The sequence below is a fragment of the Balaenoptera borealis genome (genome assembly GCF_965194805.1).
Source record: "Balaenoptera borealis genome assembly, chromosome: 14".
Lineage (NCBI taxonomy): Eukaryota > Metazoa > Chordata > Mammalia > Artiodactyla > Balaenopteridae > Balaenoptera > Balaenoptera borealis.
The window spans coordinates 91,192,231-91,220,117 of record NC_138875.1 but is presented as its reverse complement, the minus strand read 5'-3'; the positions used below and the strand labels follow the sequence as shown (position 1 = coordinate 91,220,117).

The following is a 27,887-nucleotide window of genomic DNA, read 5'->3' as shown; positions in this document are numbered from 1 at the left end:
TACCGTGCTCGCCACCCACGGCACCTAAAGGACAGAGCGGGGACCCGCAGCCTGGGCGCTCAGCTGGCGTCTCTGTATCCCGGACGCTCCCCACTCCCTGCCGGCATCTCGGGGCGGCTGGACCAGCACGCGTCCACCGCCTTCAGGGGCTGCAGGGCAGAGGTCAGATCTCCTGGTGGCCGAGGATGTCCACGTGGAGACTGCACAAGGATGAGGTCCACCCGGACTGACAAAAGACACGAGATTATAGAGGAAACCAGTTCTACTGGAATCCAGCCAGCTGTCAAAGTATTAAAAACAAACACGAGTGTGACAGACAGAATCGCCTGATTTATTTGAGTTTCAGCTACGAAGATGCAGCCGCGGGTACGAGAGCTCCTCAGTGTCACAGCCGTGATGAGGCGGGAGATTTCTGCAGCGGCGGCAATGTTGCGGATTGAAACTCTGAGATTTCCGCTGACACATCGCCACCCACAGGCTCCTAACAGAACCGAGGTTTGCCGCCGCGCAGCCGCCCGTGTCATTCGCAGATTCTGTATCTGTGATTCACCTGCTTGTTAAATCTCCCTGTGACCCCAACGTCAAGAGTTGGGTGCTTTCGTGGGTGCTCAGAGCGTGGCAGAGCAGGAGAGACGTGGCTGGCCCGACGTGCGTGTTCCCGGCAGGGGCGGAGCCAGGTGACGCTGTCTCGAGTCAGCTCTGGGGCCGGGAGCAGGTGCCCTTTGCATCTGTTTAGGGTTTTTCGCACTGTTGTGTTTTGTTGGTGGTTTTGCTGTTTAAAATGGCCCCAAGTTCGGAGCTGAAGTGCCATCCAGTGTCCTAAGGACAAGAAAGCTGTGCCGTGACACGGAGAAGATGCGTGTGAGACGGGCTTGGTTCCAGCGTGATCACAGCACTGTGGGCCCGAGGTCCACGTTATGAGTCAACAATGTAGATTAAACGAGGTGTCTTTAAACAGAAACACATCGAATAAAGTTGTCTATCGATCGGTTGACAAAATATCATGCCCAGAGGCTCCCAGGACCCTACCTAACCCCGCATTTTCCCTGGAGCAGGTTTGGTAACCACTAATTCCGCGTTCATGTGACTTCACAGCGCGGGACTCCTGCAGGTGATGAGAACCGAGCATGTCTATAACTGAAGGAAACACTGCTTTCCATTTAGAAGTTACTGAGGACGAAGATGTGGTGTCTCCCCCTCACGGTCACAGGCCCTGAGAACGGCTGCCACATGCTGGCACTGTCACCTCCCGCGACCGGGCTGGCCCTCTTCTGGCTCCTGTCACGCCCTGTGCGGCCATGGGAACTCGGGCCCAGGGGAGGGGGATGAGGAGCCCCTCGAACTGGCTGAGATGCGTGTCCCCCACTCCGAGGAGGGGCCTCCAGCGCACAGAGGTGTTTAGAGCGGCCACGTTCCGTTCCTCGGGCGCCCGGACCCGGGGAGCGCAGTCAAGCTCGGACGCCCTCACGTGCATTGGGCTCCGGGAAGCAGGAGGAGGGACCAGCCCCAGGGGCTCGGGGTCTGAGGAGGGAAGAGGAGAGGGCGGCCGAGGGCTGCGTGCTGGAGATAGGGCCGATGGGGCGTGAGCCCCCCAAGCCGCTGGGCCCCAGAAGAGTCACAGCCGCGTGAACGGAGAGGGACCTGCAGGGTCCGGCCCAGCCGTGCTACTCCCTCTTCTTGATAAGAACTGCTGCCCAGGCCGAAGTTAATTCAACTGACAGCCTTGATAAGTCGCAGGGGTAACTGCTCAGGGATAAATAAGAGGAGACGCCTTGTTTGTTATTCCTTCTTGCTCTTTTAAGCACCCGATAGACATTTTAAAATTAAATCAAATGGCTTATCTGGGCTAATGCAGGTGGCCGGGGTGATCTTCCTCCAGCGACTAACTGGTGGCTGATAGTGTTCTCACCCCGCAGGCCATCACTCATCTCAGCGCAGCTTCGCCTGGCCCCGAGCTTCCAAGTGATGAATATCAAAACCAGCGTTGTTTTCCTCCTGAAGGTTACAGTTGAGTGGGCTCCAGGTTTTGTCCTTTCTCACCTGAGACCCCGCCTTCACGGGGTGTCCAGCGCGGGGTCCGGAAGCCACAGCAGTGGGATCTGCTCCCAGCGTGCCCGCAGAAACAGGGACATCCTTGTGGCGGGCTCGCTCCTGTTTCTGGGCAGGGCTGTGGGGCTGCAGGAGGGAAGACCCTGTGCCAACCATCAGGACCGCACGGCGGTCCGGCTGCCCCTCGTCCTCCCCTCCTCCCACAAGTACAGCCAGAAACTCAGAACATTCCAGAGAGAGACCCTGGCGGGTGCAGAGAGAAAGGCAGGCTGGCCTGGGGCCTCGGGCCTGAGGAGTGACAGGTGAGGAGTGCTGCTGAAACTCGGCCTCTGTGCACCAGTGCCAAATAGAAATGCGGAGACAGAGTTCTGGGTGACAGAGAAAAGAAATAGCTTGATTGCTTTGCCAGGCAAAGGGGGCCACAGCGGGCTCCTGCCCTCAAGACTGTGTGTCCCGACCTGGAGGGGGTAGGGAGGAGCTTTATAGCAACGGTTCAAAGAGGAGGGTGTGATCAGCCCATGGGCCTTCTTCTGATTGGTTGGTGGTGAGGTAATCGGGAGTCGGCACCATCGACCTTCAGGTTCCAGCCGGTCTGGGGTCTCCGTGCTTGTGGGCAGCATACAGTTAACTTCTGACACCTGGTGGGGGTCTCAGTATCTGCAAAACAGCTCAAAGGACACGGCTCAGAATAGTATCTACAGCCCTTGAGGAGGAACGAAAGGTCCCTGACTTTGTTTAATGGCCAAAAGTATTATTATTTTGTCTCACTTGACTGTTTTCCTTTCTTTCTGCATCTTCTCACTTCTCTGATTAAATTTGTTATTTGACTAAAGTCTTTTCTACAGACCGAGGGCAGGCGGAGGAAACGGGCAGGGTCTATTCTGGGAAGGCCTCACGGGGTCCTGCGCGGGGACAGGAGTGGGGTTCTTCTTGCCGCGTCATCCCACGCTGACTGGGAGCCTCAGACGCCAGCAACTCAGAAACCACAACGCGCCCAGCAGACAAAGCCTGCTCCTTGCCAAAGGGCCAGGAAAGGGGCAGCTAGCAGGACAGAAAACTCCCAAACCCTGACTGCTCTCCTCCACCCAAATGCCGTGGAAGGTCTGGGCCTCACACCCACGCACGCTGGCCAAGGCCCGACCGCAGGCTCAGCGGAGGCCACGTCAGGAGCCAGCACCTCTGCCCCCACCTGCAGTACCAAGCCCTCCTGCTCCTGCCAGGGCCCTCGGCACAGAGGCCAGCGGGGGCTAGGATCCCCCAGATGGAGACGGAAACAAAACATCAAATGTGGGGGGCATTTGGGACGTGCAGCCCCCAACGCTCACAGGAAAGAGAAACGTATCAGATCTGTCATCCAAGCTTCCAGCCCAAGAAGCTGGGAAAGAAGATCAAAATGAGCCCAGAGCAAGCAGGCAGAGGAGAGAATAAACAGCAGAAATCAGTGACCCTGAGAAAAGGAAAACAGTACAGACCATCAGAGTGCTGGTTCCGCGAAGAGACCAGTAAGGCGGACAAATCTCTAGTGAGAATGACAGAAAGAAAAGGTGGAAGACAAATCACCAGAATCAGGAATGCAACCAAGACACCACTACCAACCCTACAGACGCTAAAAGAATCAGGGAGGCAGGGGACGGCTTGTACAGATGCGGGCTCCCCTTGGCACCTGGCCCCATGGTGTCCTGCTCTACCTTCTGACCATTTTCTGCTGGCCAGGCTCCTGGTCAGTGTCGTGGAAGGGACAGTCTTCCCGGGAGGGGCCAGCGATGTCATCTGTCACCTGGAGTTCTCCAGTCCTGACACCCGGAGCTGAAGGTGTACTCCGATGAGGCCTCATGCTCGATCAAGCCCCAAACCCCCTGGCGGGCTCCTGAGAGCAGACGTGGGGTCACTCCCAGAGCTTCTGACTCGGCAGATCTGGGCGGCCCTGAGAATCTGCACTTCTGGCAGGTTCTCAGTGGATGCCGATACTATGGGTCCAGGGTCCCCACCTGGACAACCTCTGACTAGATGAAAGCTGGAAATAGGATGTAGGTTCAAGGAAGATGGAGTCACGTCTCTTAGATGCCTCCATGGAGGATGGAAACCTGCACATGTGGGGACGGAGAGCAGATAGCGATGGCAATGGTCACAGGGGGCACCTGTGAGCTCTCGCTGTGCACAGCACTTTCATACCTTAGTTCTTTAATCTTCACAAAGAGCCTGTGAGGGAGATGCCATATTAACTCCCATTTTGCAGACAGGGAAAGTGCAGTAGAGAGGGGCTCGGTAAATTGCCTTAAGTCACACTGCCAACAAGCGGTTATAAGAGTCAGGGTTCTCCAGAGAAGTCGAACCAATACGATAGATGGATAGGTGGATGGGTAGATGATAGATAGATGATAAATGGGTAGATACATAGATAGATAGTAAGTAGATAGATGATGGATAGATAGATAAATAGATGACAGATAGATGGATAAGCAGACAGATAGAAGAGACTTATGAGGGATTGGCACACATGGTTATGGAAGCTGAGGAGTCCCAGGACCTGCAAGCTGGAGACCTAGGAAAGCAGGTGTCGTTCAGTCCAAGCCCCAAGGCTGAAGTCAGCGGAGCCACTGTGGGGGGGCAGGAGAACATGGCTGTCCCAGCTCACGCAGAAAAAGCAAATTAGCCCTTGTTCTCACTTTTGGCTCTACTCAGTCCTTCAGCGGATTGGATGATGCCCCCCGCACTGGAGAAGGTGGGTCTCTTTATGCACTGATTCAAGGGAACACCCTCACAGGCCCTCCCAGAAACAGCATGTTACCAGCTCTCTGGGCGTCCCTGTGGCCCGGCTGAGCGGACACCTGAAACTAGCCATCTCAGTGGCCCAGCTGAGCTCCCTCAGAGCCCACACTCCCAGGGCGACAAGCGACACGTCCTGATCAGCGTTTGGACGCCCGATTCCCTGCTGAAAGCGGGCAGAGGGCGGGAAGGCCCAGACACATGGTGGTGTTCTCCTCGGAGCCCCCCAGCCCCTGCCCCTGAGACAAGAGGGCTGCTCAAGGCCCTGACAACCCTGGGCCGCTTGCTCCTGAGCCGGCGGGTCCGAGGAGGGAAGCGGGGCGACGCAGAAGCTGCAGAGATCGCCTCGTCTGACACACACTTTGCCCGGAGGAGGCCTCCCGGATGGTGAGAGAGAGCTCCTGCGGACCGAGAAGTTAATTTTGTGGAGAAACAAATGAGAAGTGCTGAGGGGATAAACCTCACAGCTCCGGGGACATCTGCTGGGGACAGGCGTCTGTTCTCAGCCTGGGTGGCACGCCCGGGTCATCAGGCAAAGCCAGGACCCCCAGGCCCGCGGAGGGGCCTCCTGAAGGTGGGGGACGGGGGCCCTTTGAGAGCCCTCTGCACCAGCTGGGCCGGCAGGACGTGGCTCCTCGGCTCCGAGTGGCACAGACTCGCCGGTCGCCATCCCGCCCCTGCCTGGATCCCACCGTCAGGCTCGCTGTGGACAGGGAGGCCCAGAGCCGGCGTCAGGCAGCCCCCGCGAGAGGCACAGGCTGCAAATGGGACCCACGAGGAGTCCAGAATGAGTTTAAGGAGAGAGTCATGTCTTAGATTTGCTTTTCTGCTCTATCTATAATAAGAAAATAATATTCCACCACTTCCCATAATTATAATTGTGGTTATAATTAATATCTATAGTAATTATATTAATAATTTTATTTAATTGTTAGTATAATAGAAATTATTTAAATGATTATTAATTACATAGTGATTACAACTAAAACTATATAATTTATAACTAATAATTAGTATCTATTAATTATATAGTTATAATTAATGATTATATAGTAATATAATTAATAACTATGTTATTCATTTAAAATAATTGAGTTATAATTAGTTATAATTATAATTTCTATAGTTATTCTATAATAAGATAATATTCTATGTCAAGAAATGCTTATTTCTTTGTGTTTTAAAATTTTTTTATTTATTTATTTTGGCTGCGCTGCGTCTTAGCTGCGGCATGCAGGATCTGCGTTGCCACGTGCAGGATCTCTTAGCTGCGGCACGCATGTGGGATCTCGTTCCCTGACCAGGGATCGAACCCTGGCCCCCTGCATTGGGCGCGCGGAGTCTTAACCACTGGACCCCCAGAGGAGTCCCGAAATGATTATTTCTTAAATCAGGGATGAGTTGGGTGAGGGCCCAGGGGTCTCTGCTGGGCTGAAGGGACCTGAAAAGCCACCTTTGGGCCCATCGGCAGCTGTGCATCACCGAGACCGCCTGCTGGGCAGGGGTCCAGGCAACCCCATCCTGGGTCCCCGATTGGTGCCCACCTGCGACTCCGTGCAGGGCCCACCTCGTCCCGGGGAAGCTCAGGCCTGCGGGAATGAGTGACGACATCCTCTGGGAGAGCCGCCGCCCCTGCAAGGGGAAATGGGCGGCAGGATCCTCCAGACCCGAGACCCCACCTTGCTGCTCAAAGGCAGACCTAAAAGCCTCGGGTCTGGCTAGTGGGGCCCTGACCCCGTCCTTACCGCCCGGCTGGCCGCCCCCCATCTCCAGCCGGACGTTTCCAGTCTTCCCGTCCCCAGCCCCCTCAGGACGTCCTCTCATTTAATTCCGGGTCCACCCCACAAAGCTAAGCGTAAGGGCTTTAGGCAACCTCGTGCCCCTTACAGTAAGAGCAGGTCTACGTCTGCCCCACGCCAGCCGGTAGGCAAAGCGATGCCTCTTACCAAACTCTGCACCGCCCGAGACAGCGCCCCCTGCCAGCCCGCGGCGGGAGGGCCCCAAGCACGCTGGCACCTCCAAACCAGTGCCGCTCGCCCTGGGGGCCTGTGTGAGAGCGAGGCCACCCCACCCTTGGAGCTTCCAAGCCACGTGAGGCCAGAATTTGCATTTATTTTCTTTGCTTTTAGAGCAAGAGATATTTTAATACATATAACGAAGAACCACAACCAAAATGTATACAAAGAACATCTACAAATCAGCAAAAGTTAAATAGAAAAATGGGCAGGGTGCTTGACCAGACTTCTCAGCACTAAAGACACGTGTGAAGAGTGTAGATCTCACATTAAGAGTTCTTATCGGGCTTCCCTGGTGGCGCAGTGGTTGAGAGTCTGCCTGCCAATGCAGGGGACACGGGTTCGAGCCCTGGCTGGGAGGATCCCACATGCCGCGGAGCGACTGGGCCCGTGAGCCACAACTACTGAGCCTGCGCATCTGGAGCCTGTGCTCCGCAACAAGAGAGGCCGCGACAGTGAGAGGCCCACGCACCGCGATGAAGAGTGGCCCCCGCTTGCCGCAACTAGAGAAAGCCCTCGCACAGAAACGAAGACCCAACACAGCCATAAATAAATAAATAAATAAATAAATAAATTAAAAAAAAAAAAAAAGAGTTCTTATCACAATAAAAAGTGCTTTAAAATACTCATACTAATAATTGGCGTTTCTAACAAGTTCCCAGGTGCTGCAGACGCGGCTCCAGGGACCCCACTTTGAGAACCAGGGGTGGGAAGCAGCCCCCGCTCCCTGAGAAGCTCAGGTGTGGCCTCGAGCCCCGGAAGACACTTCTCTTGTTACTGGGACCTCATTACAACGAGCGTAAAGGTGAGTTCATCAGATGTTCATTCTGAGACACGTCATCACGGTCTGGGCAACTTCTGTTCATTTCACTCTTCTGCACCCCCCTCCCCAGGTGCCCCCTCTCCAGCATGTCTGATATTTATCTTTAAATAGACACGTATCCTTGCAAAATGTGTAGGATTGTTTTGTGTGTGTTTTCCAGTCCCACCAGTGGTATTGTGTTTCCACATCTCAGTCTATTTCCTCTCCGTTTTCTCATCAAACCCTGCCTTTCACCATCTTTCCACGTTGCTGTCTGCGTATCTGGTCCCCGCCACTGTGCCCACCACATTTCACTCATCCATCCCGTTGTTCTGAACGCTCAGCAGGCCCCCAGCTCTCGGTCCCTCAAACAACAACCAGCACATAACCTCATCCCTTCTTGGACGCGTAAGAATTTACCCAGTGCCGCAAAGCCCAGACGTCTGAAAGTGTGTCCCTGTGGCCCAGCATCCTGCCCCACCTTCACACTCGTGAAGCAGCACATCCGCCCTTGCGCTGGCCGAGGATGGAGAGGCCGGCTACCGGCCCAGGACACCACGGGCGCCGGCAGCACCAGAGGCTGGGGCGGCAGGGGAGGCAGGGAGGCTCCTCCCCTAGAGCCTCAGGGTGACGCAGGAGATGGACGGGCCCCCGCGCTGGACAGCTGGGGTTCGCCCAGTGGAGGAGCACTAAGCTTGTTCTCACCCAGACGCTCCAAGGACAAAGCTGGTGGCAGAAGCTGAGCTCTGCTGGGATACAGCGATGAGACGACCCCTCCCGGGGTCCGGGAAGCTGCCCTGTCTGCACATGCGCAGGAAGGCTTCTTGGGGGTCAGAAAGGGAGGGGGCACCACCCACAAGCCTCTGCAGGGGGATCCATGTTGGAAAGAAGCTGCGCACGCGTGTTAGGGAGGGTCCTAGGGCAGGGCAGGCGTGGAGAAAGAAGCCCGATGATTGGCCAGAGGTGAACAGAGACCCGGAAGAACTGCCCTACATAAAGGATTTAAATCACCTCTTTACTGGGGTCCTCCTCATTAGAGAGGACGCCCACACCCCTTCTCGCTGGGTCTTGCTTCTGTCTTAATAAACAAACTGTTTCTCTGTGTGCTCTCCCATACGTTGCGCTGAGTCTCTAATAATGAACTTTGTACCTGTTTTTACAGTTTTTCCTCCTTGAAACATTCTTGCTTTCAAACGGGGAAAAGAGCCAGGGCCACCGTGCTTCTAGCCTCGAGCCCCTGGTGGTCTAGCGGCTAGGATTCCTGGTTTTCATCCAGGCTACCCAGGTTCAGTTCCTGACAGGGAACTAAGATCTCTCTCTTGTCCTGGGACTTTTGACGGGGCTGTCAGGGTCCATTAATAACCCAGACTTGTGGGCGAGGGGAAAGTTCAGGCATGAACGCTCGTTAATCACCAGTGTGCCCAGGCGAGCCCCGGCCAGGCCCTTGATGGGAGAGGGACGGAGACCCGTCCCGGAACTTGGCCCTTCCCTGCGGCTTCGTGGATGCCAGCCTGGATCCAGGCCCAGAGCTGGGACCCAGACCCAGGTCCCCCTCTCCCATCGCTGTCTGCTCCGCTATCTTCCACCTGGGCCACTGCAGCGCCTCTAAGAGTTTTCTGGGGCAGCTGTGACAAAGCACCTCAGGCTGGGGGCTTTAACCCAGAGCTGGGTCTGTGAGGGGCACCACGTCTCCCCGGTCCAGGCCGCATGGGCAGGGCAGGCGGTGCCTTCAGGGCTGCAGGGAGCGGGGAGGGGGGGCAGAGAGGGGGTCCCTGTCTCTGCCAGGGCCTCTAAGCCCTGCTAAGGGACACCAGGTTCTCCTGGGACCGGGGCCCCTCACCTCCCTCGGCTGGTAGGGGTCAGGAGGGCCTGGGGGCAGGGGGCAGGTTCAGGAACGCAGACCCGGAGTTGGTGAAGACTCGGGGCAGGACCTGCAGCCTGGGCTGAGGGACGGCTCAGGCCTCTGTGCAGGGAGGGAGCTGGGGAGAGGCGCCCCTCACTCTCCCCCCACCCACACCGAGCCCCAGGTACAGCCCCTCGGGGGCTCCTGGGCGTAGAGCAGGCGTGAAGGGCGGCTGTGGAGGGGCAAACAGATGCTCTGATGCCCGTGAGGGGGAGAAGCCAGGGTGCCCGCCCTGCAGAGCCCAGTGCCCCGGCAGCTCAGCCCAGAGGCTGGAGGCGCTGAGGTCCTGGAGGGCCAGGGCTGCGAAGGCAGGCCAGCCAGGGCCACCTGCAGGGCGGGGACCAGGCCGGGAGCCTGTGTGTGCTCAGCAAGCTCCCCAAACCCAGACGCACCTACCCTCGGCCCCGGCTGGGGAAACGCGTCAGGAGAAACTGCCCCCTGCTTCTCGCCTGCCCGGTGTCCCCTGACCTGGGCCGCTCGTCCCGCTCCTGGCTGGCTGCAGGCTTCGCACCCGAGGCTGCTGAGTCGCAGACGGTGAGAAGAACCCGAGAGGCAAGCCTCCACTGATCCGGGGAGCGGGGCTCAGCCTGGGAGCAGAGGCTCCCACCCTCTGCCTGTGCTGGGCCCCCCCAGATGAAGCCTGTTTCCCAGGCTGTGAGCTGAGAGCACGCAGGGACCCGGCAGAGTCACCCGACTTGGCTACTTGCCCGGGGAAAGCTGATCCCGGCACCTCAGCCTGGGAACCCCCCGGAGCCGCTGCTCTGGGGACCCTCCCCAAGACCCTCTGCTCCCTGCGCCCCCCAAACTGAGGGAGATGCCCTGTGCTTCCGGTGGTCGCCCTGCCCCGCCCCGTGTTCGGGGCTCCAGCCCTCAGCCTCGCCTCCAGCCACTCTGGCCTCGAGCGCGAGTGGTCCCTGTACCGGGAGCCCTCTCCGCTCCTGCCCCCACCCGGCCCCAGGGCTCCCTCCTGGCCTCCTGTCACTGCCCCAGCGCTCTCTCCCTTCACCGCCTACTACACATTTTAAACATTCTATTTCACTTGCCGTCTGCTCCCTCGATCAAAACACAAGCTCTGGGAGGGCAGGGGCCTTGTCCTGCTGTGTTCCTTCTACAGCGCCTCAGGCACACAGGGGTGCCAATAAGAGCGTTGAATGAACAAAAATTGAGTAAATGAATGAATGAATGAATGAATGAATATAAGGGGAGAGGTCCCCAAGGGCAGGCCCAGAGGGCATTCATCCCACTTGCTACTTGTCTGCCAGCAGCCTCCGTTCTCAGCCCCAGAGCAGCCCTCAAGCCCGCAGCCCACGCCCGGATGCAGGCCTAGGGCCAGACCACCAGGAGCCAGTTCTCACCATGAGGAACACCTTCCTGGAGAATCACGCCCGCCCTGCTCGCACCCTGTGTCCCTTCTCCCCAGAAGGTGACCCCCAAAGCCACCAAGCTGAACGGGCCTCCTTCAAAGACAAAGCCTCCTGACCAGCCCCTCTGACAGCCCTGCCTGCCCAGGACGCCAGGCATGTTTTATGAGAAAGTATTCAATTTTGTTTTTCAGCTCAGCGGCTAAATCAGTGGGAACACGACGTCCCGGCCAGGGAGGACTCTGAAGATGGATCAGACAGGTCAGGCCGAAACGCCAGGCGGATAGTCTCCAGCTGACAGGCTTACGAGCCTCCTGGGGGCCAGACCGTGGCCAGAGTTGAGGAGCGGGCGTTGTCGTCCGCGTGGGGACGGGGCTCCGATCCTGGCTGGAAGAAGGAGGGGAAGGACCTCTGGGCGGGCACAGCAGAGGTCCGAGCTCCCGCCCCATCAGCCACGGGAAGCAGGTCTGTGATCGTGTCACCAGCTGCCCACCTCCTGCTGACGCAAGCTCTGCTCCAGGCTCCACGTGGTCAGGCCCGAGGGTCCCCGCCCAGCCCTGCACGGCTTGCCTTCGGCCGGCGGGCCCTGCCCTGAGACTCCGGCTCCCAGAGTGCCCGCGGCCTGGGGGCTGCCACAGAGCCTGTGCGCAGCGGCTGTTTCTGCCCCGGTTTACGCGGGGCGGAGCCATCGCACGACGATCGGGAAGCCGAGGTTCAGCGCACCCCCCCCACCTCCTCACCCTCCCCCCGTCCAGGCCGACCACAAGTCCACACCAGGGACGCCCGGCCCGTGCGGCACGGCTCTGAGGGCTGGGACAGACGGTGAGGACCGTGGTCCACTACTCACCAGCCCCATCGCAACCAGACCAGCCCCGAGGACGGGTCGGCCCCCCCCTGTATCCCGCCCACGGCGACCGCCCCTCCCCGGAGCCCAGCCCGACCTCGCCTTCTCAAGAGCCGCTCACAGGGCTGGGTGCGGTCAGGCCTCCACTGCCTATGGGGCTCCTGTCTGCGGGACCCCCATGCTGGGACCCGCAGCGGTCATCCACTCTGTGTGGGAAGTGTGAAGAGAACTTGTGGACAGGTTTAGACCACACTCACTCAGAAGTCGCACGACTTTGGGCTCTAGGGACAAATTATTCGAGATAGAAAACCTCTTCGCACTGATTCAAATGATAAAGGGAGATGTCGGCTCAGAAACTAGAAAAAACACAGGGTTCTGGCTTAAGGCTTGGCTCGACCTAGGGGCTGTATAAATTCAGTGGTGTGCCCAAGACTGCTGAGGGCGCCTGGGCGTGCCCCTTTGCCCCACTGTCTCAAGAAGATCCTGTGCAGTAAGAAACTAACTGTGCCCAGGGTGAGAGCTGGCCCTTGACCGGCTCCTAGGAGGTGACCTCCAGACCCTGAGTCCTGCCTGATCGATGTCTCTGCTTACTAAGGGGTCTTGGGCCATGTGGTATCAGCTTGACCTCTGGGGGCTGGAGGTAGGTCAGCCACGTGCCACATCTAAGTGGCCAAGCTCCAGTAAAAATCCTGGACCCCCAGGCTCGGGTGAGCCCCCTGGTTGGCCACACACACTCCACACGCTGTCACGTGTCGCTGCTGGGAGAGCTCAGTCTACATTACCCCCAGGAGGGGATGGATGGAGCTCGTGACTTTCTCCTGGACCTGGCCCCATGCACGGCTTTTCCTGTTGCCATTTTTAGTCTGTGCCTTTCACTGCAATAAATTTTGAGTGAATCATGAGTATACTGGCTTCACCGAGCAATGTCGAGCCCTTCTATCGAATTGTTGAACCTCAGTGTGGTCTTGGGGACCCCTAAGCTGCAGAACCAAAGCATTTTCACATGATTTCTTGGAAGGAGGGGTGGGTCCGGCTTCAGGCACAGCTGGATCCAGAAGCATGAATGAATGATCAGGTTTCCCCCCATGCACTGTCTCTGCTCTGCCCTGTGTCCCACCTGAGCCCCATGCACTGAAGAGGCTCCCTTTGCTCATGGTAGGTAGTACGGAGCCTCGGGGGCGGGACAGGGACACCCCAGTCCTCCCACATCTCCCACCCCAGATGGTCTGCTGAGCCCTGTGGGGCAGAGATGGGCTGTGCAGTCCTCAGGAGGCTACAGTCCGGGGCTCAAGGGTCCGTCCTTGATGGGATGGGTGCAGCCGGCCCCTGGTCATTTATCCATCAGAGATGGAACATCATCCAACTCCAGAGGCCTTGCTGCCTGTGCGAGCAGCCTCGGCAATGACTTCTGGCTCTGTGAGTGAGGCTGCGACACTCTGAGGCCTCAGGGCGGCGTCTTCTGGGGATGGCCCCGCGCTGTCCCCATCCCTCCGGGCGCCGGACAAACTCAGAGACTAGCCTCTGTGGTCGGTTCTGCACAGCACCGTGAGTAAGTTGTGGGTAAGTTGCTGGCATTTAAACTCAGGAGAGATCTCAGGTGTGTGGGGGAAGGTGAGGTGTGACGGTGGTGACAGCTCTGGAGCTCTGGGGTCTTCCTACAGCCCCTGCCCACCTCAGCCCAAGCAGCAGAAGCCCCCTTCTGCCCACCCGAGCCCCCTGCTGTCTCCCGAGGGGCCCGAGCCCGTCAGTAACCCTGCGCGAGTCAAGTGCGTTTTCGGGAAAAGGAAACGTAAAGGCATCTAAGTGCTCCCACTTGCCAAGAGGTGCATCTGTCAGCACAGCGTCATTTAGGAGGCCCCGGGCTGGGTGGGTGCAGCGAAGTGGGCTGTCAGAGGGAGGAAGGGCCAGGGAAGGGGGGCCGGAAGGGGAGAACATGCAGAGGGAAACAGACACAGAGTGAGACGGAGAGATCACAGGAGCAGGAGAGAAGAGCAGTGAGCCAAACAGCAGTGGAGCCGGAACCCCTGAGCAGATGCCCCTGGAGCCGCCACGTTACAGCAGGACAGGTAACGAGGGTCGGCCCTGAGGCCCAGACGGAATAATCAGCAAATTCAGAGATGATTTCCTGGTCTTCCCTGAAAAATTACTAACAAGGCCATTGCCCGATGGTGAGGAAACTGGGGGAAGGGATTTCCCAGGAGCCACTTCGGAGACCAAGACCCGACGAGCCGTGCCCCTGCCCCGCCCTGGGCCCTCGCGGGTGGGCCGCGTCCGCCGTCCGCCCGGCGCTGGAGAAGCAGGGCAGCGGCCGCGGAGGTAGTGAAGGAGCCCTGCCGGCCCCTATCTTCCCCTTTCCAGCCACCGCTGGCCAGGAAGACGGCCGTGCCATTATTGCATTTTAAACAAAGCCCAGCTCGACTGTGGAGGCGGGGGAAATGTTTCATGACACAGTAATTATTCCTCGGAGTGCAGTTGCTAATCCCATGAAAATAGCCAGCTCCGGAATCAGGCAGTGGTGCGGGGCCCGCCTGGAGGACCCCGCTTCTGGTCCTGGCCCCACAGACCACCTGGCCTCCTACCTTTTTCTTCCAGACCCTCCCACGCAGCTCTCCCCAGGGCTGGTGAGCTTCCTGGCGGCCTGGTATCACCCAGGGGTGAGTGATGGAGAAAGAGGACACCACAGACCGAAGCCGTGGTCTTTCACGCCGAATCTTGGAAGCGACACACCGTCTCCTCTGCCAGGTGCTTTTGGTGACGGTGACGCAGCTCCACCCCGGTCCAAGGCTGCTCGGGCAGGGATCACTGGGGCCACCTGCGGGCTGGCCCCTCACCCAGGAAACGCTGGAATGTAGACTCTAAGATGGCAGTGACCTCGTGGGAGCTGGGGTCAGCACAGGCGATGGCCATAGATGTTGAACCGCAAGGGGCTGGCTCGCTCAGCCAGCCATGGACCGACGGCTGTGTAACAAAACATCCCCAGTCAAAGGTGCAGAACAATTGCTTCCTTACACCATCAGTTCTGTGGGTCAGGACCTGACAGGACACAGCAGGGCTCTGACGCAGGACCGGTGGCCTCTGCTGGGAAGCTGACTCCATGTCTGGGGGCTAGAATCATCCAGAAGCTCGTACACTCAGGCACCCTCTCAGGAGCCCCTCCCCTGGTTCCCAGGAGCAGGCAGAGCCCCCCGGGGGGTGGCCCCCTCTACCCCGATCACCACGGCCACCCTGGCAGGCCCAGAACTCTGCAGACCTGGAAGTGAGACCCGTCCCTGTGACCCGACACCCTTATCTCTTGATTACTTCTCTCGGCTCTCTGACCGCGGTTTTCGTTCTCTTCCGCAGCTGAACCCGGATGGCATGGGGTCAGCTGGCCTGCCCACCCCCGGCTCAGCCCCCAGCCACACCGGCCTCACCCAACAGTCCTGTCAGCCGCCTCCATCGGGCCACGGTGACGACGCTTGCAGCGGCTGGCCACTGCTCATCCGCCGCGCCAGACCCAACGCCCAGGCCCCAGTGACAGCAGAGGGGCCCGCAGAGCCCACCTGAGCTGGGCCTTGGTGCCCAGCGCGGGGATTTCGGAGTGCCCTGGACTTCCGTGTGGACAATGCCTGGGTCCATGGGGGGCGGGGAGAAAAGCTGAGAGAAGGGGAGCCGTGCCCGCCCCCCGCCCAGCCCACCTGCCGTGTCCTAAACCCAGAAGCCTGTGCACATGTCGCCTCACGGGGCAAAAGGCACTTTGCAGATGAGATTAAGTTAAGGGTCTTGCGATGCGGAGATTGTCCTTGGAGACGGATCCGTGGGCCCAGGGTCATCCCAAGGACCCTGATAAGAGGGAGGTGGGCCTGAGGAAGCAAGCAGAGGCTGGAGTTGTGAGCTTTGAGATGAGGAAGGAGTTGGGAGCCCAGGAACACAGGCGCCTCCAGAGGCTGGAAAAGGCTGGGAGCGATTCTCCCTGGAGCCCCGGGGGACCAGCCGTCCCACACTTCATTTCACCCAGCAAGACTAGTGTGGGATTTCTGACCTACAGACTATAAGATAGTAGGTTTGTGTTTACTTCAAGCCTTTAATTTCCCACAGCAACCAGGAAGCTCTGATACTCTCTTCCCAGCGACTTGGCCTCGGCCTCCTGTGGATGTGAGCTGGCCCGAGGTGGCCGTCACTTGCCGTCAAAGGGTCCCGGCCAGTTCAGAAAGGGGGCCCGCAGTGCAGTGCTGAGCGGCAGGCCAGAGGCTGCCTAAGTCCAGGAAGGAGGTCAGCGGTGGGGACCGTCCGTCGGCAGCTGAAAAGCCACAGGCCTTGGGACAAAGGAGCCAAGCTGTCACCCCCCCAAAGTGGGACTCAGACCACGAGCCACTGAAGCCAGAGGCCCCAGGCGCATGGTGACAGACGTCTAGGGGCCGTGGAGAGAGAGAGAGACCAGGGATGGCCGCTCTGTCGGGGGAGGGGCAGTGCAGTGGACAGCTTTGTGGAGGCCCTTCCTGCCCGGGGACCCCAGGCCAAGGCTGCTGCTGCCAGAGAATCATTTACTGCAAAAACAGCTTCTCTGTCCCGCGAGGAACATCCGTCAAGCAAAGGCACAGAAGTGGGGGACACGGTGAACAGTGAGGTTGGGATGTAGGGGACCGGGGGGAGGGCCTGCCCTCCTCCCTCCCGATGGCAGGTGCCACAGCCTGTGCGTGAAAAGGCCCATTATGGTCTCACGGCCAGAAGCCCCACGGGCCCCTCGGGTGACGTGCAAGTTGGGCCGCTGGCCCCCTGCCCCCTTCCTTTTCCAGCTTCTGGAGGCGCCCATGACCCTGGGCTTGCGGCCCCTTCCTCCATCCTCAAAGTGCCTCCCTCCAGCCTCTGCTAATGTCTCTTTGCCTCTGTATTCTGACTCTGTCCCGCCTCATCCTCCTCCTAGAAGTCATCCCCCCTGTGATGACACAGGGCCCCTGGACCATCCAGGGCAGGCCCCCATCTCAACATCCTTAACTTAACCCCCTCTGCCCTGTGAGGTTCCATTTGCCCTGTGAGGTTCCAGGCTTAAGAGGTGGACACAGCTCTCTGGGGACACAGTTCAACTCACAGCGAGATCTGCAGAATGGCCCCAGCCCCTGTTAATGGTGGATGAGGGAGTCTTGTATCTTCCCCTCAGGGAGAATCTGCGTGTGAGTAGGTGACCCTGTACCCCAATGACACCAACCACAGGCCAGGAGGACAATTTGGAAGATAGACGGCAGCGCATTTTGGTGCCCACCAGGGCACACCTGCGGAGATGCTTGGCATTGCTGCCCCCCGCCCGTGCCGACCGTGACCCTGGTGGCTGCTGCCCCCGGCAATCCTAAATCGTGGCCGACTTCACTTCCAGCCTGAAATTAAAGCTCTGCCTTGTTCTTCTATCGACCAGCGAGCCCAGAGCAGAACAGCTGCAGGCCCAGCAGCCCGTCACGGCCTCCTGGTGAAGTCAGGGCACCTTCCAGGCAGGCTGCCCAGCTCCCGCCGCCAGAGCTGCGGTCCCCTGGGGAACTCAAACCCCAGCCCCACACCTCCCTCACCTGCGGGGCCCCGAGCCCACTCGTCACCTCTGCAGAGGTGCCCGAGAGCCAGATGGAATTCTAATCAAGCCACAGCCTGAGGACACTTTTTTGATGTCCAAAGCCTGGGAAGTCAGTGGAACTGGCCTTCAACCAGATTTCTTAAGGGGCTAAAGCTGACCAGTCCAGGCGAGGAGAGGCTGCCCCAGCCAGGAAGCAGGGTGGAGAGAGGCCAGGCCCAGCCTCTGCTCACCCAGCGTGACCATCTCTGGGTCACCTCGCCACAGCACTGATCCCTTGAGCTGGACGCTGGTTACCATCTAGTAAATGCCAGCTGGGTCAGGGTTTGCACTGCAGTGGGTTAAACAGAGTCTCCCAAAAGTTCACGTCCACTTGGACATCAGAAGGCGACTTTGTTTGGAAATAAGGCCTTTGCAGGTGTAAGTAGTTAAGATGAGGTTACATTGGAGTAGGGTGGGCCGTGAATCCCATATAAGGTGCCCTTATAAAGAGAGACACAGACACACAGGGAGAAGCCATGTGAAGATGGACCCTCCTCTCCAAGAGACTGGGGGGACGCGGCCACAGCCAAGGACCATCGGCCATCACCAGAGCTGGAAGAGGCAGGAGGGCCCTCCCCTAGAACCTGGGGGTGGGGTGGGCGTGGTCCCGTGACACCTTGATCTTGGACATTTGGCCCCTAGAACCGTGAAAGAATAAATTCCTGTTGTTTTATTTTGTTTAATATTTATTTATTTATTAATTCGGCTGTGTCGGGTCTTAGTTGCGGCGTGCAGGATCTCTGATGTGGCATGCGGGATCTCTTGTTGTGGCGAGCAGGCTTCTCTCTCTAGTTGTTGTGCTCTAGAGTGCATGGGCTCAATAGCTGCGGCGTGCGGGCTTAGTTGTCCTGTGGCAACTTACCTCCCTCACCAGGGACTGAACCCACGTCCCCTGCCTTGGAAGGTGGATTCTTAACCACTGGACCACCAGGGAAGTCCCAATTCCTGTTGTTTTAAGCCTTGAAGTTTGTGGTGTTTGTTACGCGGCCCCAGGACACTAATTCCCCCAGTTCTTCATGTACCCCTCGTCATCCCCCATGGGACGTGTGCTGTTCTTGTTCCCACTTTACAGGTGGGGACCCTGAGGCCCAGCCAGGCCAGGTCACTTGCCCACAGTGGCAGAGGCGGGTCAGCGTTTCCCTCCATGCACAGCCCTCCTCCCCATGGCTGTAAGAGGCAGGACCTTCCCTCCCCCCAGCCCGGGGCCAGCGGAGGCTCCGCGGTTTGACAGCCTTGCAGTTCAGAGCTGAGGTCCGTGTCCCCTCCCTCGAGTCTGGGAGCACAGCCGGTGGCCCTGGGTGACTTCTGAAGCAGGGTCATTAAAGGCCACGCAGCGTCCACCTGCCCTCAGAGCCCTGGCCGCTTCGTGGAATCCACAGGCCCGAGGCCCCCAGAGCCACAGAACCAGCCCTGGGAGTCCAGCTGCCTCCAAAAGACCCGGCCGTGCCATCGAATCACTGCCAGGCTCCCACCGTCCGCTGGGCCCCCAGACACTGTGGAGCAAAGTGAGCCATCCCAGGGGGCCCTGTCTCTGAATTCCTGACCCAGAGGACTTGGGAACATAGTAAAATGCTGTTTCTTGCCACCGAGTTTGGGGGCAGTTTGTTTCACAGGAACAGTAAGGGGAGGCATAGGAGGCCTGCGGGGAAATGCACACATCGTCCCAGAGACTGTCAGGGCCGCACCCTGCTTGGGGAGGCTCGCCTGGAGGCCCCGATCACACAGCTTGCGATGGGCTTCCAGATCCCAGCTGGCATTATGCGGGGAGGGGAGCAGCGCTGAAGTGCTTCGCGCAAGAGGGAGGCCAGGCAGGGAGCGGTCCACAGGGTGGGGAGCGGGGGGCAGGGGCCCCTTCTTCTGGTAAGAGATTCAGATTTCCGGGCAAACGCTCACCTGTCTGCCTCCACCACATGGGGGTGGGCACCAAGGAGAAGCCCTGCCACTCGGGACCATCCCTCCCCTCTGCCCCGCAACTGAGATTGGTTCAGCGGCAGCCTCTGCAGCTTCTGCGGTGGCGAGGATGCAGAGGGAGGGATACAGAAGGTGTCACAGCACAGACACTGTCACGTTCTCCCGGGAGAACACCTGGTCACACGTTTAATATTTAATCCACTTCCCAGGAATCTGTTGTGCCCAGTAATACTAGAAATTAGTAACGGCCTCTCGGAAATTCAAAGAAATTCAAACAAATTCCTCACAGGTCAAGAAAGAAAGGGGGAATCAATACTTCAATGACAGACATTCGATGACAATTCAATACATCACAACTCAGGGGACATGCGGGGCGGCCAGTCGAGAATGCCACGTGCACACACTGTGTCGTCATGTTTCCGAGGCAGAGGGGTGGCCGGGGCACACGAGACCTGTGATGTGATGCTGGGATTTTTCATTAAAGGGGTGCTGGGAAGAGGGCAGATATGCACCAAGCTGGCAGCCATGGTCGTGTCTGGGACTGGGGTCCCGGGGACTATTTTTTTAAAATATATAAATTTATTTATTTATTTATTTTTGGCTGCGTCAGGTCTTCGTTGCTGCGCACAGGGTTTCTCTAGTTGCGGCGAGCGGGGGCTACTCTTCGTTGCGGTGCACGGACTTCTCATTGCGGTGGCTTCCCTTGTTGCGGAGCACGGGCTCTAGGCACGCGGGCTCAGTAGTTGTGGTACGTGGGCTCAGTAGTTGCGGCTCGCAGGCTCTAGAGCACAGGCTCAGTAGTTGTGGCACACGGGCTTAGTTGCTCTGCGGCATGTGGGATCTTCCCGGACCAGGGCTCGAACCCGTGTCCCCTGCACTGGCAGACCTCAGGGGAGCTCAGCCCCGACGTTCCAGCCGCCCCAGCTCCTGCCGAGGAGAGGAGAGACCAGCAGTTCCCCGCAAGCCCTGCGCAGGCTGCAGACTCATGAGCGAAATCGATGTTGTAGTAGCTTCATGCCTCTAAGTTTTGGCTCCTACGCAGCCACGGCCCCTGGAACTGCCCACTTTGTGGGTGAGAGGACTGGGGCCTGGAGGGGCCGGGCAACTTTCCCGAGCGCAGAGCGGAGCACCAGCCGGTGGGCACCGAGGCCGTGACCTCACCGGGCCATGATCAGCTGGGAGCAGGGGTGGGGCCCCGGGCGGCTTCCATTAACCGCCGATGCCCCACGGAGGAGGGCGGATCGGTGCCATGGGGCCAGCTGCTGCCCCCCACCCCGTGCCCCCAGCCCAGCGGGAAAGCCCTGAGGGGGGGTGCACATTCCCCAAGGTCTACGCCCTGACTGAGGTTTCAGGAGATACCCCTCTGACATCCAATTCTCTGCAGCTTGTTTGCTAAATGCCAATTAAATGCTTGAGCATTCCTATCGCTGGAGAGGGTTCTCCGCATCTCGTGACACATTCCTCATTACGTGTGTGACTATGACTTAATCATCCAACAGCCCCATTCATCTCCTGGAGGGAGACAGAGAGACAGACAGGGAGACAGAGGGACAGAGGGACAGACAGGGAGAGTTTTGCTCCAGAGACAGGGCTGGCCTGTTTGTGCAGCAGGAACAGGGGACGGTGCCCCGGGCACACAGCAGGCAACCACCCCGACAATGGGCCACCCCCGCCCTCCCTCCAGGCTTTTCTGAAACTCTGGGCCCGACAGCCCTGGAGCCCTGGCATCGCGCAGCCAGCGGGGGCCCGCCGCAGATGCAGGAAGGGCTCTAGAGCACAGGCTCAGTAGTTGTGGCGCACGGGCTTAGTTGCTCCGTGGCATGTGGGATCTTCCCGGACCAGGGCTCGAACCCGTGTCCCCTGCGTTGGCAGGCGGATTCCTACCCACTGCGCCACCAGGGAAGTCCCTGAATCATGCATTTTACAGTGGTTAGCTTTATGTTTTGTGGATTTCACTTCAACTTTTAAAATTTAGTGCATCTCAAATATCAAGTGGGGCATACTTACGCTAAAAAGGTATTCATTCTGTGTCTGAAATCTTTTTTTAAGCAGTCTGTAAAAACTGGACCTAGGAAACAACAGCGTCCCCAGTGCCACAAACAAAACATCTACGTGGGCAGGTGGAGGGAGGCTTTGGGCAGGTGTACCTGGCCTCTCCCCCGGCGCGGGCAGCATGAGGGTCTGTGTGGGCGACCAAGTGGCGGCAGAGGGGAGGGTGGGTTACGGGACTGGGGACCGAGCGGGCTTCCACGTCTCCCCACACGCCCACCCTTTCCCTTGAGTTCCTAGTTCGGCTCATGCTGCTTTTGTAATTTACAAACGACAAAGAAACTGGGGCAGAGCTTTAGTTAAGCAAAAGGCAGCTGGCTTCCCCTTCCTCCTCCGAGGGAGCCATCGGAGGCGTGAAGCTGCCAGCAGCGGGTTCACTGGTGCCTTTTTTTCTTTTTAAACATATAAACGTTTACTCTTTCTAAGTGCCTGCATTCTCATCTCTGGGCTCAGAGGTGGGTCGCTCACAAGCGGCTCAGGACGGTCTCCTGGTACAGACCAGGGAGCCGCTATTTCCTCCACCCCCCTGTACACTTGCCCGAGGCCCTTCCCTCCGCCTGCCCACGTAGACATCTTATTTGATCCCAGGTGGTTCCAAAGCTCTTGACATTCTGAGCTCGTACCTCCTCCGGAGCCAGGAGCCTGCAGTCAGACCCATGTGCCCCGGAGGCTGTCCCGGCCACCCCTCGGGCTCCTGAAGGACAGGCAGAGCCCCAGCGGTGCCCCAGCCCCCGTTCAGTTCTCGCCTCCAACCCACCACGCAGCCTCTCAGCCAACCTCACAGCCGCTGGGAAGGGCACGCTCACCGCTCTTCCCCCACGGCCAACCAGGGCCAGAGGACAGGAAATGGGGACCTGCCGGAGGTCAAACACGGCAGAATGCAGCTGCCCAGGGACCAGAGTGGCTATGGGCCACAGCATGGACCTACGGGAGCACAAGACGCCGAGTCCAGACACGACCAAGAGAACCTGTTCAAGTGTTTTGTAGTCTGTAATTTTGTTCACATAATGGTATTTTTCAAGAAAAGCGGGAGGCCTCAGGCCGTCCAGCACTGCCCCCTGGCATCCCCACACAAGGCCACGGCGGCCTCTGGCCCACTGGACACTCCTGGTGCCAGACGGCCCGGCTCTCTCAAGACTGCCCACCCCCGCCCCCCGCTCCGGGCAAGCCCTGCGCCCCAGGGACCAGGCGGTTTCCAGGTCAGTAACGAGCATCCCCTGCTGCTCGTGGGAAGATGGCTGAAGGGCAGCGGGGCCACGTGGTGCGCTGCTGCCAGCAGGGCGTGCTGGGAAACCGGGCCGGCGGGGGTACCTGGACACCAGATTGGCGGAACCCTTCCCTGCTGGGACTCCCAGGGTGCCCGCCACGAGCTCCCACCCCGCTCCCCGGGGGGACGGGCGGGGTGTGGCCAGGAACGGGACACAGACAGGAGGCGGCGGAGGGCAGCAAGGTCTCTCCCTGTGGGCTGCCCCACCCCCGTGCCCCCGTCAGCCCCTGCCAAGCGTGGGCCGGCGCCAGGCGTGTGCCAAACCGAGTGGGTTTTTTAAAGGAAACGGGATCACCGCCAGAGACAGAAAACACGGCACCTTTGGCAGAAAAGAAACCACGAAAAGATAACCCTGCAAACACAATGGGGCTGCTGGCCCACTCCGCGCAGGGGCAGGCGCTCACCCCCGGACTCACTGCGCTTCTGGGGACAAAGGTGACCTCAGTAGGGCCTGGCCGGACACAGCGAGCTTGTGCCCCTCCCTGCGCTCCCCACTGAGACTGACCGGGGCACAGAGCCCCCCCGATACTCCCACGTCACAGTCTAACTGCAGCAGAGAGGCTCTCGCGGCTGCCCTGGCGGAAGCGAGGCCCGTCTCGTGTCAGGGAGCACAGCGATGCAGAGGGCCTGGCGCGTCTGGGGGGGAATCGCGGGGGCCGACACAAGCCACGACCCGGCGCGCTTGGAGCTGGGGCCCCGGAAGCAGGGCTGTCCTGCATCGCCCCCATAGCCCACCCGCCCCTCCCCCCGCCCCTCCCCACCAGGCCGCAGGGAAGGGAGGGCCCCGGGCAGCACCCTCCGGCGAGGCCAACAGCAGGGGGGCGGGGGGAGGGGCGGCGGGTGGACGGGAGGGCACCCCAGGGGCACAGGTGAAGGACCTGCGCCTCCCGAGACCCCCGCCCACCAGCGCCCCCAGCGGCTTTCCCACGAGACCACCCGTCGGGGGCAGCAGGGCGTGCGGGGTCAGCTCAGCGTGAAGTGCTGGGCACAGAGGTCGGCCCGCCGGCCCAGCAGGCCGCGGGCCGGGATGAACTCCAGCGGCACCGGCTCGGGCCCCTTCTTCTCCAGCTCCCGCTCGAAGATCTGCGGGGCGGGGACAGGCGGCCGGTCAGGCGCCCCGTGCTGCATGGCCCTCACCGCCCCAGCCCCCTGGCCCGCCTCACAGCCTCACCTGGAAGGCGGTGAGCTCCAGAAGCGGCGCAATGCTGACCTCGGCCTCGGACAGCGCCTGGTTAACAGCGCTGGCGGCCTTGGACACCTCGGGGTGGTAATGCCGCTGGAGGGCCTGGAGGGGCACGTGGGATGTCACCGCCCCTCGTGGGCAAAGCGAGGGGCACAGGAAGCACTGAGCAGGGGAACGTCCCACCGCCTCCGCAGGCCAGGGACGCGACAGACGGACGCAAAGCCTCCCCTGGGTGACCGAAGTGACAGGGCAAGGTGGGATCCTTGGGGACCCGGCAAAGATGCTGGCAGGGGCGTACAGGTGGGGCTGGGTGGGTGGCCAAGGGGGAGCACCCAGGTGGGGCGGCTCCAGGAAGCCCGGGGAGTGACCAGGAGGCAGGGCGCCCTCACCTGCAGCTCCCACAGGGAGCTCTCCAGGGCTCGGCTCTGGGCAGGGTCCTCCTCTCGGGGGTCGTAGGGGTCGGCGTCCAGCTCTAGGAACGAGACCCAGACTCCAGTCTGCCACCTGCGCCCACGTGCTGGGCTCTTGGCCAGGCCTCCCAGGGGCTCCGGCCGCACTCACCAGGGCCCCTGGGGCGGTGCACGAGGACGCGGCAGGCTGGGTGTCTGCGCAGCAGGTTGCAGATGAAGGGCAGGACCGTGAGCAGGGCCTCGGGGGGCGCCGTCAGGGCCAGGCGGGCCAGGCGCTTGGTGAAGGCGGCCACCAGGTAGGCCGGCAGATGCCTGGGGAGGCGGGGGGCGGGGCGTAAGACTCCACCCCTCCGTGCCAGCCCCCAGCTCCCCGTCCTGGCCTGTGGCCGCAGCCCCGCAGCTCTGAGCCAGGCCAGGTGTCCCCAGCCCCACCCCCACTCACGAGGACGACAGGAAGAGGTCGGCCAGGTGGAAGAAGCGGGCCCGGTACTTGACGTGGAAGACAGACGGGTCGAGCAGGCCATACAGCTTCCGGTAGAAATCAGGGTACTCCCTGGGGGGGTGAGGGAGTGACGGAGCACGTGTCGGGGTAGAGCCACAAACAGAACAGATCAGGAACCCCGGCCCAGGTCACGGCTGAACGGGCAGAGCTGAAGAGCTCTCAGACCCCGAGGTGGACACTCACAGGTTGTGCTTATGAATCAGGATGAAAAGTCCGTTCAAAGCCAGGAGGCTGACGGCTCCACCTGCAGACAGACGCGCAGCCGTGGAGCCCAAACCAACGGCACAGCCCGGCCCCGGGACGCTGGTCACAGCCCCACCGGCTGCCTGGCCCGGGGCTGCAGAGCGCCCCTCCGCACCCCAGTCCCGCTCCGGCTCCGGGCCCGCCAGGCGGCCCCTGCTCACCGAGGTCACAGGCGCGGGCAAGGAAGTCGATCATGAGGCTGGGCTGCGCCAGGTGAGGCAGGATGGAGTCGTGCGTGATCACCAGCACCTTCTTGCAGATGCGGAGAGGCAGCTGCCGGAAGCAGCAGGTCAGGTCGGGTGCGGCCCGCCCCGCTCACTGGAGTCCAGCCCCGGGGTCCCTCCCCCACCCCTACCTGGTGCTTGAGGAAGCCGAGCCACATCTGCTGGAAGGCCTTCCTGTGCTCCTGCGGGGAAGCGGCAGGGGTGGACGTCCCCCGCGCTCCCGACCCGCCCACCCTCCTCCTGCCTCCGGTAGGGAGCCAGGGCCTAGGAAACCCCAGCGAGAGAACGCCTCCCTCTCGGCCACAGGCCCTGTGTTCACAGCCACCCCGGCAACGACACTCAGCCCCAGGGAGGTCTGGGCAGGCCGCCTCTGACCTCCGGGAACCGTGCCTGGGCCCTCGGGGCCTCCTGTGACCCCGGTGGCTGACAAGGCCAGGAAGGGGGCGCTGGCCCAGGATTCCCAGGGAAACCAGGGATTCCCGGGGAAACCACCACCCACCCAGGGCGCCTCACCCTCAGATGCACGACCTTCCACTTGTCCGAGAGCTCTGCAAATAAAGCGAGGGGTCACCCGACACGGGAGCAGGCCAGGCCCCTGCCCTCCCGCCCTCCCGCCCTCCCAGCCCCGGCGCTTACCTGCGTGCTTCACGTAGAAGCTGGAGGGGGCGCGCTCCTGGCGGGGCAGGCTCACGGAGGACAGCAGCGTGAAGGCGTTGTTCCAAAAAGTGAGGGGCACCTGCCGCAGACCTGGCCTGAGCGCCCGGACGCCGCGTGCCCGTCACCCGCCTGCATCCTCCCCGGACCCAGGCGGCTCACCTCAGGGCGCCCATCAGTGGCCCGGGCCACGGCGTCCGCGGCGGCCTGCATCGTGTGGTAGCGGATGTCATCGTGTTCCAGGTACTCCCGGAACTGACAGAGCAGCAGGGAGTGGTCCTCGTCTGCAGAGAGCAGGCCTCCTACCACCGACTGCGGGGACGGGGAACAAGGCGGTGAGCGCCTCTGAACCCCAGGACAGGCGGCCCAGGCATGCAGCTCACACAGCAGAGTCTAGGGGGGCCGCCAGAGTCCCCCCAAGCCCCACAACCCACAGGCAGCCGGGGCGACCCCCAAGCGGGCAGCCGGGGCCTCACCTTGAAGAGCTGGTGGGGGAACAGGTAGTTGCCTTCCCACTTGGGCTTCTCCAGGGGGTGCTCGCCCTCCAGCTGCACGAACTTCATGAGCGTGCTGAGGGCCAGCTCCTAGAAGGAGGGGTGGCAAAGGGACCGCAAGGCTCCCGCCACACGTCACCCCTGCAGACAGGCCCACAGAGCTCCCCCGGCCCTCAGGCCTGAATACCCGCAAAATAAAGCTCCTGTGAGAATCAGGAGGCAGGACGGACACAGCCACACCCAGAGGAACCAGCCACAGAAAGAGACAGCACCCTCACCTGGACCGGCACCTGCAGCCATGGCCCCAGACCCCTCGCAGACCCCTGCTGTGCGGAGAGCCTGGGGTCGGGCTGCGCGGGCAAGCAAGGCCAGCCACCCAGACTCACCTTGACCTGAAAGGAGGAGCGAGCCAAGAGCTCCCCCAGGCGGTTGCAGCAGCTGTGGTACCGGTGTCGCATCCACACCCTGTACTTGCGAGTGGCCCCCCGGGACCCTGCAGGTGGGGCAGGGCGGTCAGCCCACACCGATGCCCGCACACGCCAGACGGGACCCAGCCCCACCCTCCCCCTGCCCTCTACTCAGCCCCGACGAGGAATGAGTGAAAACGAGTCACTGCAGCTCCAGATCTGGGGCAGGACCAGCACGTTCCCCCAGGCAGGGTCCTCTCTTCTTTCACCCCAAGACCCAGACGTGCCAAGGACTGAGACACGTAACTCTAAACTTCCATGGAATTAACAGTCAACGATACGCAACATCAAATCCCACAAGACACACAAAACAAGCAGTCACACCCCACCCAACCTTTCCTTACACCTGGCTTCAGCGTCCCTATTACCCACCCCTTCTCCCAAACACAATCTCCCGATCCCACCGACCCGCATGGCCTATGATGGAGTTTTGGGGGGGGGCCTCATCCCATGTTAGCAAGATCCCCCTCTAACCTTATCAGAGACCAGGCCCTCCTGGACACTGACCTGCCATGACCACCTCCTCAGAGGGCAGCTGGCCCACAAACAGCTCTCCGCGGGCCAGCAGGGCCCCGAAAAGTCGGCTGCATGCGCGCACCGCTTCCTGGATCTCCTCCCGATCCTCAGACTGCGGGGAGATGCCGGTCGCGGGGTGCCCCGCCTGGAGCTGTGGCCCCTGCCCCCTTTCCCGACCAGGACCCCAGCCCCATCCCACCCCACCCCTGAGCCCGCGTGACCCTCCCATCCCACCTCTGCCAAACCCCGCACCAGATCCTCCCACCTGGAAGCCCTGCGAGATTGGAGAAGACCCCCAGTATAGTCCTGAACTCCGCTTTGCAATCATCTGCCCGCATCAGAACCCAAGCCCCATCTCGTCCGAGCCCGAGAAGGCCCCCATTCTGGTCTCCAACCCCGGGACCCGGCCGCGACCCCCGCCGCTCCCCACGGGCCCCCACCTGCAGCACGGCCAGGATGTCGAACACGGCGTTGGCCTTGCCTCGGTTTGCCAGCACCGCCTCCACCAGGCGGCCCAGCGCCCGGCGCGCGCCCCCAGGGCCGGCTTCCCGTTCCATGCCGCCGCCCCACGCGGCAGAGACCAAACCAGCCGCCCCCCGGCTCCGCCGCCCGGCGCGCCACTGACGTCACCGCCGGCGCCTGATGACGT

General features: G+C 60.6%; 1 protein-coding gene and 2 long non-coding RNA genes across 4 annotated transcripts in view; 1 reads left to right on the top strand and 2 right to left on the bottom strand.

Moving 5' to 3' along the window:
* LOC309610422 overlaps positions 1 to 27,887 on the top strand; it is a 487,797-nt gene that overhangs the window by 198,138 nt on the left and 261,772 nt on the right. The window lies entirely within an intron of this gene.
* Positions 386 to 8,503, bottom strand: LOC309610402. 2 transcript variants are annotated; one of them, XR_014233901.1, is made up of 3 exons: positions 8,053 to 8,503; positions 6,360 to 6,447; positions 386 to 2,706 (listed from the first exon to the last, which is right to left on the bottom strand). It is a non-coding gene; the product is annotated as an uncharacterized lncRNA (long non-coding RNA). The 2 variants fall into 2 exon arrangements; XR_014233902.1 differs by having other exon boundaries at positions 8,338 to 8,503.
* Positions 22,250 to 27,813, bottom strand: NOC4L (nucleolar complex associated 4 homolog). Its single transcript, XM_082353261.1, has 15 exons — positions 27,679 to 27,813; positions 27,230 to 27,350; positions 26,642 to 26,748; positions 26,238 to 26,345; positions 25,924 to 26,073; positions 25,744 to 25,843; positions 25,621 to 25,655; positions 25,239 to 25,289; positions 25,045 to 25,156; positions 24,824 to 24,884; positions 24,581 to 24,691; positions 24,290 to 24,450; positions 24,118 to 24,200; positions 23,717 to 23,830; positions 22,250 to 23,628 (listed from the first exon to the last, which is right to left on the bottom strand). Exons 1-15 carry the CDS (start codon positions 27,793 to 27,795, stop codon positions 23,509 to 23,511), a joined length of 1,551 nt encoding a protein of 516 aa, XP_082209387.1. The 5' UTR covers positions 27,796 to 27,813; the 3' UTR covers positions 22,250 to 23,508.

Excerpts from the sequence above, each read along its gene's own strand:
- NOC4L (XM_082353261.1), bottom strand. The coding sequence starts at position 27,795 with ATGGAACGGGAAGCCGGCCCTGGGGGCGCGCGCCGGGCGCTGGGCCGC. Across the intron at positions 27,351-27,678 it reads ACATCCTGGCCGTGCTGCAG|TCTGAGGATCGGGAGGAGAT; the intron begins GTGGGGGCCCGT and ends ATCTCCCCGCAG. Across the intron at positions 25,656-25,743 it reads CTTCTACGTGAAGCACGCAG|AGCTCTCGGACAAGTGGAAG; the intron begins GTAAGCGCCGGG and ends CTTTATTTGCAG.